This window comes from Nanorana parkeri, unplaced genomic scaffold, assembly GCF_000935625.1.
Source record: "Nanorana parkeri isolate BGI_ZX_2015 unplaced genomic scaffold, ASM93562v1 scaffold295, whole genome shotgun sequence".
NCBI classification, from domain to species: Eukaryota; Metazoa; Chordata; class Amphibia; order Anura; family Dicroglossidae; genus Nanorana; species Nanorana parkeri.
The window spans coordinates 521,469-531,509 of NW_017306563.1; the positions used below are offsets into that span (position 1 = coordinate 521,469).

The 10,041-nt window shown below is 41.6% G+C and overlaps 1 protein-coding gene across 1 annotated transcript in view; it reads left to right on the forward strand.

Annotated features, from left to right (window-relative positions):
- LOC108787967 (phosphatidate phosphatase LPIN3-like) overlaps positions 1–10,041 on the forward strand; it is a 40,784-nt gene that overhangs the window by 14,509 nt on the left and 16,234 nt on the right. The window contains exons 8-13 of the mRNA XM_018557665.1: positions 258–450; positions 4,017–4,101; positions 4,971–5,104; positions 6,242–6,335; positions 7,428–7,497; positions 7,573–7,665. Of these exons, the coding sequence (XP_018413167.1) occupies positions 258–450; positions 4,017–4,101; positions 4,971–5,104; positions 6,242–6,335; positions 7,428–7,497; positions 7,573–7,665 (669 nt within the window). The remainder of the gene's footprint in view (positions 1–257; positions 451–4,016; positions 4,102–4,970; positions 5,105–6,241; positions 6,336–7,427; positions 7,498–7,572; positions 7,666–10,041) is intronic.

Sequence of the window (10,041 nt, forward strand, 5' to 3'; positions counted from 1 at the left end):
GAGTGATCAGATAGTTGAAATGGGGAGGGAGAAGAAGCGACAAGACTGTATATATAAGAGGGTGAGAGAGGAGGCACTGAAGCCTAGATCATGGAAATGGGAAGAGGTGGCAATGTAGCTTGATAGTTCAAGGGAGAGGTTAGTGAAAATGGATTGCATCGGTGTACAAGCCCCCTGGCCCAGTCCACCCCTTCTCATAGCAGATATGTCCAGATATGATATGTGCAGATATGACATTTTTTTCTCTTCTTTGTCAGGTCACTCGGACTGATATTGGCTCTCAAATATCACAGTCCGCACCACCCAGTCCTACAAGAGAGCTCAATGAGATACCTTACACTGCCCCAGCGGACCCTGGAATTCTTGACACAACTAAAGAGGAGGATGGCACCTTCCGCATTGTTCTATTAGAAGGATCAGAGGATACCACGAAGTTCCAGGTCCCTCCAGGTGAGCCTTTAGGCCTTTTAACATGCCTTTAGCAGCTCATCCTTGTCTCTTCTGTGCTAACTTTGTGTGAGATTTTTGTATATGATTCTGAGTTCCTGTTTCTTCCACTCACAGCCCAACATGTGTATATACTGCAAAACAAAAGGATGATTTTCTCAAGCTAAGCCCCGCTTCTCCCACACATGACTAGTCTATACATGCATTGGATGCATTTGGTTTATTGTCATTCTAGTCCATGAAGGTTAAGTGTATGTAAAGCCAATGGGTTTTTTTTGTAGTTCTAGCAGGCAAGGGTAGGAACTCTGTCACTTTGTCTGTGTTCACTTACTCTATTTGACATTGTGACCATTGCCACTAGTTGAATATACAATATATTGCCAAAAGTATTGGGACAACCCTCCAAATCATTGGATTCAGGTGTTCCGTGAAATTTCCTTGCTACTAAATATTCTACGGTCAACTGTTAGTGGTATTATAACCAAGTGGAAGCAACTGGGAACAACAGCAACTCAGCCACGAAGTGGTAGACCACGTAAAATGACAGAGCGGGGTCAGCGCATGCTGAAGCACACAGTGCGCAGAAGTCGATAACTGTCTGCAGAGTCAATAGCTACAGACCTCCAAACTTTGTGTGGCCTTCAGATTGGCACAACAACAGTGCGTAGAGAGCTTCATGGAATGTGTTTTCATGGTCGAGCAGCTGCATCCAAGCCTTACATCACCAAGTGCAATGCAAAGCGTCGGATGAAGTGGTGCGTCGCTGGACTCTAGAGAAGTGGAGACGTGTTCTCTGGAGTGGTGAATCGCGCTTCTCTGTCTGGCAATCCGATGGACATGTCTGGTTTTGGCAGTTGCCAGGAGAACGGTACTTGCCTGACTGCATTGCGCCAAGTGTAAAGTTTGGTGGAGGGGGGATTATGGTGTGGGGTTGTTTTTCAGGGGTTGGGCTTGGCCAGTGAAGGGAACTCTTAAGGCACCAGCATACCAAGACATTTTGGACAATTTCATGCTCCCAACTTTGTGGGAACAGTTTGGGGGTGGCCCCTTTCTGTTTCAACATGACTGCTCACCAGTGCACAAAGCAATGTCCATAAAGACATGGAGGAGCGAGTTTGGAGTGGAGGAACTTGACTGGCCTGCACAGGGTCCTGACCTCAACCTGATAGGACACCTTTGGGATGAATTATAGCGGAGACTGCGAGCCCGGCCTTCTTGTTCTCATCAGTACCTGACCTCACAAATGCTCTTCTAGAAGAATGGTCAAACATTCCCATAGACACACTCCTAAACCTTGTGGACGCCTTCCTAGAAGACTTGAAGCTGTTATAGCTGCAAAGGGCGGGCCAACTCAATATTGAACCCTACAGACTAAGACTGGGATGCCATTAAAGTTCATGTGCGTGTAAAAGCAGGCGTCCCAATACTTTCGGCAATATAGTGTATGTTTAGATATGCCACATGGTCAGTACTAAATGCATTTGAAAGGGTACCTGCACAGAAACAAAAAGGGGAGCTGCTGTTGCTGATCCCATTCTTTGAATACTAATTGCCTGCCTCTGTCTTTGAGTCATGGACCCAGAACAAGCATGCAGAGGAAATCCCATGAATCTCTATTCCAGGTCTATGCCTTATATATAAGTATAGTATTTTGAAAAGGAGGGATTAGCCGTTTCAGCCTATATTCTGTCTGTCGTTTCCTTTTAAAGCTGAACTGCAGGCAAACCATTAAATCTTCAGATGAAATACATATATATGGGAGCTCTTTTACCTCCCAAAAGATGTATATTCCTCCACATTCAGTTCTGAGATTTACACAGCAGACATGTACATCCCATTTTGTTCTGAATGGATATTCATACGAATTTAATTAAATGGGACATTCGAATGCATCCAAATTTTTTTCAAATTTGAACGCGCCCAAATTAGAAGGAATACAAATGTCAATTTAACGAAATTCGGATTCGTCTGAATTTTCGTTCAGAATAAAACTAAATCGGACATGTGACTGTTCTCTGACCAATCAGATTTATTTATTTTTGGCTGTTGGGGGTTGCATTACAGGCAAGGTCATGCGACTTTGTACCCAAACAAAAATTTGGATCGTCCCTACAAGAAACTTCGGATGTATCCGAATAACAAACCGAATTGAATTTTGGTGTCGAAAATCCGAAAAACGAAAGGAATAAAAATCTTAATCAATCCAAAACTAAACAAATTTTAAAATAACAAAGTTATATTCACCTGATCCTCGGAGACAGCCGTCTGTGACAGCACTCCCTCCTGCCTGTCTCCTCCTCTGCTGCAGTGATAGTATGTCCCTTGGTGTCCTCACGTCCTATACACAGTGAGTGGAATTTATCAAAACTGGAGCAGACAGAATCTTGAGCAGTTGCCCATGGCAACCTATCAGCTTCTCTCTTTCATTTATAAATCTTGACTGTGCAAACTAAAGAGAGATGCTGATTGGTTGCCATGGGCTCAAGATTCTGTCTGCTCCAGTTTTGATCAATTCCCCTCATTGTATAGAAAGTGATGACTCAGGGACTATAGACAGCTGCAGCGGAGGGAGAGAGAGGCTTCAGGGACTAGTCCAAGAGCAAGCTAGCTCTGCATATAACTTTTCTATTTTCCTCCCTAGACCAAAATGAGCAGTTAGCCCCACTGCAAGGGTTAATACAAAATGTATTCTTCTTTCAGTTCTGCTTTAAAGATATTGACTAGGACAGTGAAAGGAGAAGCAGTACACCACCACCACCACCAGCATGAACCATTGATGCAAGGCATGATGGATCCATGCTTTTATGTTGTTTACGCCCAATTCTGACCCAACCATCTGAATGTCGTATCTGAAATTGTTACTCATCAGACCAGGCAAAGTTTTCCAATCTTCTCTCGCCCAATTCTGGTGAGCCTGTGCGAATTTTAGCCTCCATTTCCTGTTCCTAGCTGACAGGAGTGGCACCCGGCGTGGTCTTCTGCTGCTGTAGCCCATCTGGTTTAAGGTTCGACGTGTTGTGTGTTCAGAGATGGTATTCTGCATACCTCGGGTGTAACGAGTGGTTATTTGAGTTACTGTTGCCTTTCTATCATCTCGAGCCAGTCTGCCCATTCTCTTCTGACATCAACAAGGCATTTTCGTCCACACACTTGCCGCTCACTGGATATTTTCTCTTTTTCTGACCATTCTCTGTAAACCTTAGAGATGGTTGTGCGTGAAAATCCCAGTAGACCAGCAGTTTTTGAAATACTCAGACCAACCCTTCTGGCACCAACAACCATGCCACGTTCAAAGTCACTTAAATCCCCTTTCTTCCCCATTCTGATGCTCGGTTTGAACTTCAGCAAGTCATCTTCACCACGTCTAGATGCCTAAATGCATTGAGTTGCTGCCATGCGATTGGCTGATTAGCAATTTGTGTTACAAAGCAATTGAACAGGTGTACCTAATAAAGTGGCCAGTGAGTGTATGTATTTCAACTAAATAATGAGCTAATTGTCTAGTGTACAGCCTAAAACTCTAAATCATATTTATGGTTTGACTTTAGTATTTCCCAAATCTCTTGCAGATGCTCCTGCTGCATCTATTACATTTTCACCTGATGATACCCTTTCTCCCGACTCTGAGGAAGTTTCCCTATATTTCCCCAACAGGTCAGTATGGGAAAGTATATGTGAATGTAGCTGCACTGTAGTGAAAATAGTAGAAGCAATATGTAATATTTATCCAGGTTAAAGCTGAACTCTGGACTCAAAAATGTCCATTGAAATATGTTACTCAATAGCCAGAGAGGATATACAGTAAATCCATTTTGTGAGCACCAACCATCTCTGCTAATATTACCATATAAAAGTAGCAGTGACATCATAAGTATTGATTATGTGTTTAGATGAAGCACTGAGATCTTGAGGAATGTTGAATTAGGTTTTACTTGCTTATAAGGACATTGCACGTAATAGGTTGGACTTGATGGACTTGTGTCTTTATTCAACCTCAAATACTATGTAACTATGTAACTTCTGAAGATACAGGAATACAGCATCAAACAGGAAACATATATATCATAGATAAGTATGCATATAAAAAACAAGCATACACTAGACTTGAACTACAGCGCCATCTAGTGCTCAAAAGACAATATTACATTAGCAGAAGCTGTTGTATTTCAAACAAAAAGCAGGCTGTACATAGCTCTTTGCAGAAAGCAGAGCTGTGGGAGAGGCTCAGCAGGCCTGCAGGCTAACTGCAGAAAACTACAGGAGGGGGCAGAGACAAGACCAGTCACCCTGCACAAGGAGAGAGAGCGACAGTGATTGGTCTTTACTAATGGAAGCTCCAAGTTTCACACTGGATTACTGTACAGATCTGGATGGAATACACAAAGCACACCAAGATTACAGGAAGAATACACACCCCCCTTTTAGTTAGACAATGTTTTCTTATCCCAGAGTTCGGCTTTAAAATGTACTGGACATTTACAGTCCATCAGACTTTGAGAAGTCTTCTGTCTTCCTTCCCACAGTGAACCACATCCACCTCCCCCACCTCATCAGCACAACTCTGAAAATGTACCAGGTGACAACATAGAGTCACCCATGTCATGTGTAGCGTTGTCACTATGTGGAGGCCTTGCAGACTCCTGGAAAATCCCTGAAGGTATGTTGACAGTGATAAAGTCGGTATCAGTACAGTAGTTTGTTTCAATTAGTATTATACTGTATACGAATTGTTGGTGGATCCTTTATACTACAGAACCCTTTTTTTGCTTTTAGCCTACTTTATCAGTTTGAGTGCTTATAGTGTATCTCTAGTCAAAACATATTTTTTGGATAGAGTAGGGACAGGTTTGAACACCTTTTAATTGCTGTCTTTGTCCCTGCTGAAGAGATTCACTTCTCTATGTATTGGACACAGGATGAAAGTCCTGGAAAACTCAAAATGATATAGTTGTCTCCAGAACAGATGGTGAGGGAAATCTTTTAATGGGGGCACCTATTCTATTGTCTAAGAGGGGATTTGTCCTCACTTTGCAGAGCGTTCCTGTTATGTCTTCCGGACATGATGGGAAATCTTCCTCATGGGACACAGACATCAACTGTAACCATTACCTACTCTTTCCAAAAATCCTCTACTCTATTCAAAAATTCCCTACGCTATTGTTTACTCTCTCATAGATATAAGAGAATTCCTGAGAGACCTAAAGCAGGGTATAAACGGTTAGAATTTCGAATGCACAAAATCGATTTTGGAATGTTCGTCTGAGATTTTAATCATTGATGGGGTTAAATCAATGATAGATTTCGACTACAGTGATTAAAAAATTTGAAGGAGCATGTTGGAAACTTTTTCTCTATTGAACGAAATTCTGGCAGTGGATGTGGTTTTTGTTCGGGAAACTCCATTAATTTTGAAAGCAAATGTTACATGGAAAGGAAAATCAAATGAAATTTCCAACAACTATAGGCAAGTCTCTGATGGCATTATCGAACATTCCAACGGGATCTTTCGTATGAACGTTTGTTTGAAAATCTACCCGTATATTCCCTACTATAGCCAACACACTTGGGATGAAAAATCTATTAGCCAGGTTATTCATATCAGATGTTAATTATCTTTCACAGAAGATAAGAGTAACGTTGGGGTTAGCCCTTCAGTGTCCATATCTAGGTGGTAGAAAAATTGTTCAGAGGTCGGATTGGGTGGGAACATCTAACCTTTGACATCTATGTCTAGTTTTACATTTACACCATGTTGTGTTCCTCTGCATTCTAATCGTCTTCTCTCCACACACAGACAGGTTCCAGAAATACAAGATCTCATACTCTGATTTCTGCCAAAACCCTTCACTGATAGACAACCCAAGACTGGTGCTCCAGATACACAATAAGTGGGAACCATTTTATAACATTTCCTCTGCTGTCTTTGTTATTTATTCTTCTCTTTTCATTTCTGTTGAATACGTTTATTTTCCAGTTCCAGCCAGTGACACTCTTTACACTGTCAGTATATGTTGTGCCATCTCCATACGCCACCTATATAGGCCAGTATGAACATTCCTTTGTTTACATTCACCCTGTCTGCAATCTGTACTGATCTGCAGGCTGCATTATACAGGATAGAGAGCCACATACCACAAACCAGAAAAAATGAAGGCACGAGGGATCACTCTATAGAAGCATTCTGTTTACCATTTTTGTTTAATCTCATGGGATGGGCAGGGCTTGATACAATAATGCAGATGCAGCAGCAGATCCAGCAGTTTCTAATCTGTTTCTCTAGTGATTACATCGGTGCAGTGCAGTATAGAACTCCTTATATATGACTATGCGCTGAAGACATTCAATCAGACAAGAAGATACTAAAGCACCTTACTGCTCCTCTGTGCTTATTGTAGACAGCTACCGTACTATATGACTTGGTGGTCCGGGATAGATTAACAGTGACAATGTGCTCTAGGTTATCCTTTAAAGGAAAACTATAGAGTTAAAGAAGTGGGAAAGATCAGGAAGGTCACATAGAGAAGTTCTACTAAGTTTCAAAATCTTTGTGAGTTCTAATGAGCACTTCCAGGTTCAAAACCACTTCTGCTTCTCCTCCTAGAGGTAACTAAATAATCTGATCCTTGACAGAGCATTATATTGGGGTGTCAAATCGAGACAGTCAGAATCCTTATTGCCAGGCTTAGCTTCACTTGTAATTGTTTTCAAACAGTTCCTGGGCTGGAAAACTTGCCTTGTGATGGAAAATCAGTAAACATCCAATCTGCAACACTACTAAGTAGGAAGCCAAGCCTGCATATGTAATAGGCAAATATGGATTTTTTCCTTTTTTACAGACATATTTGTAAAACTTTAACAAAAATGCTGCACTTTCCCTTTAACAAATATACTATTAATGTACTCGTGGCTTTTTACCCCCTCCTACTTTTAAGAACACCCTTAATGATTTACTAATGTTATTTAATTTTTATTACTTAAAGGTATTACAATTGGACAACAGCTGCCCCTATCATACTGTGCATGCAAGCCTTCAACCAAGAGCTGCCCCGGGTAATTTATAGTAGCTAACATCAGCCTTCTATCTGCACTGTTCTTTTTGCTCATTATTGTCCCTGCTGTCTGTAGGGGGTGATCGATCAGCTGACTCAGCAGAGGATGCCCCCTCAAAGTCGGGGATGGTGGTTTTCATGGAGAAGGAGGAGTTTGCCCAACCAACCGGTGAGAAAACCAAAGTCCTAAAATTGGCACTGGAATACATATGCACATTCTCTTAATGCTGTTGGTCTCCCAGCCTCATCACATTACTGTTCATATTCAGGATTTTGTATTTCATGTTATAGGGTGATGAGGGGTATTTGTATTTCACTTTTGGATAGTGTGATGAGGGGTTAGAACCCCCTGTCAAGTTTCTTTGCTACATGTGTCTGGGCTAGTGAGAATCATCCTACTTGTCCTCAGGCCCACTGTAGGTGTGGTCCGCAGTCAACATAGTGTGGCCCCATGAAGATTGAAGTGACACTAAGCTCAGGAAATAAACCTTAAAAATGCATTCATATACCTGAACTATTAACAAACATATATCTTATTTGTGTGTCACTCGGCTGTAGATCCTCAAATCATCTCTGAATTGGTGCTGACACTGTCCTTCCTTCTGGAGGGGTGCTACTTCTGTTCCCCATGGTCCTCGTGTGTATTGTAAAGTAGCCACTGATCCAAGCTCATTCCTGTGATGGACTACAATCTCATGTTTAGTTTATTAATTTGTATTGAAGTTCTACTTTATCACAGGAGTGAGCTTGGAGTGGTGGCTACTTTTTGAACACACACAGGGAGCATGGGAAACAAAAGTAGCCACCCTCCAGAAGGAAGGACGGTGTCAGCACCAATTCAGAGATGATTTGAGAATCTACAGCTCAGTGATGCACAAATAAGATACATTTTTGTTAAATTAAGGTATTTGAATGTATGGGCTGGGAAAATTAATGATTAATTACCCGATTAATCGTTAAATTTTTTGATCGATTAAAATTATTTTGATCAGTAATGAAAACACTCACCTCTCCGCCGGCTTCCGGGTCTTCCGGGAGTCCCGTCGGAGATCCGGTGACGTCACGGACATTGACGTCACCAGACTCCTCCCCCCTTCCCCAAGTGGATCCGTCGGCTAATGAAGGGAAGGGGGGAGGAGTCCGGTGACGTCGATGTCCGTGACGTCACCGGATCTCCTCCCCCCTTCCCTTCATTAGCCGACGGAGCCACTTGGGCCGGTGATTGGTCGACACTGAGAACTTATAGAGTTCTGCGACCGCCTGACTTCCCGTTTCGTTACAACTAAGAGGTTTGCCCAGGAAACTTGTTCTGCGCAAGCGCCAGCCAAGGCATTGGCCTATACACATACAGCACAGCAATGAAGTAATAAAATGAACTAGGATCACACTAATCCAGCACGTTATTATTCTGAGTTGCCCCACTCAAGCGGCGGCCATATTGAGTGGGGCACGTGAGATTAATAACATGCTGGATTAGTGTGATCCTACTTCATTTTATTACTTCTTTGCTGTGCTGTATGTGTATAGGCCAATGTAGTTGGATCTGTATGTGCGTTATAATTAATCGAAATTAATTGATTAATCGATTTTAAAACATTTTGATCGAACACGAAAATTTTAATCAGTACCAGCCCTAATTTTTATGATGTAACTCCGGAGTTTAGTGTCACTTAGATTCCTCTCATTGTGACCCACTGCATTAGAGTTTCCTCCAAAGGAGCATTCCTCTTTATTGTGCTCCATCCAGAACCTCAGATTTCCACATGACCTCCAGAGCTTGTCACTTTCAATGGTCACTGGGGTATTGAACAATAACATTTTCCTTCAATTAAAGGGTCATTGTACCCCAAACTTCAATTTCTGTCTTCTTTATTGCTCAGGGATTTCATGAGAAGGATTGGTATGGTTCTATTCATAGGTCAACCAAGCTGCTGCCACCATTACTTTCCATGTAATGTTCTGAACTTTAAATTATGGTGTATACAGCAGAAGGATTCAGACTTCCCTCGCTACAGCAATACAAATGAGACTTCAAGATGAGGAAGCATTGTAATTCTACTTATAGTTTATATTAGTTTTCAAACTGCTAGTGTGTTCTCTTGCATAGTTTCTAGTAATAATATAGATGATTTTAACTGCAAACAACAATTAGCTAATTACACAGTTTAAATACATGTATGTAAACTATTTTGCCTAATAAAGGGTTTGTAATTCTGTTCAACCAGTCTTGGGATTTACCCATCCCTGGCACACTGTATAGCCAGCATTGTGATACACCTATTTGCTATTTCATCTTAACAGCTTGCTCCGTCCTGTCACCACCTCTAGTCTTCCCAATGAAATATAACTAGGCACCATCACTCTGCTGATTCACTGTCCACAAAGCAGACAGGTGACACAGGAAGCTGAGAAACTAAAATAAGGGCGTCATGGGTGTCATGTGCTTAGCTGTTCCATGTTATAGAGATCAGTGAATCATAAGGTTGACTGAACATACAAAATCCTTTGCCAGTTAAATGCATAAATCAATATATATATATATATA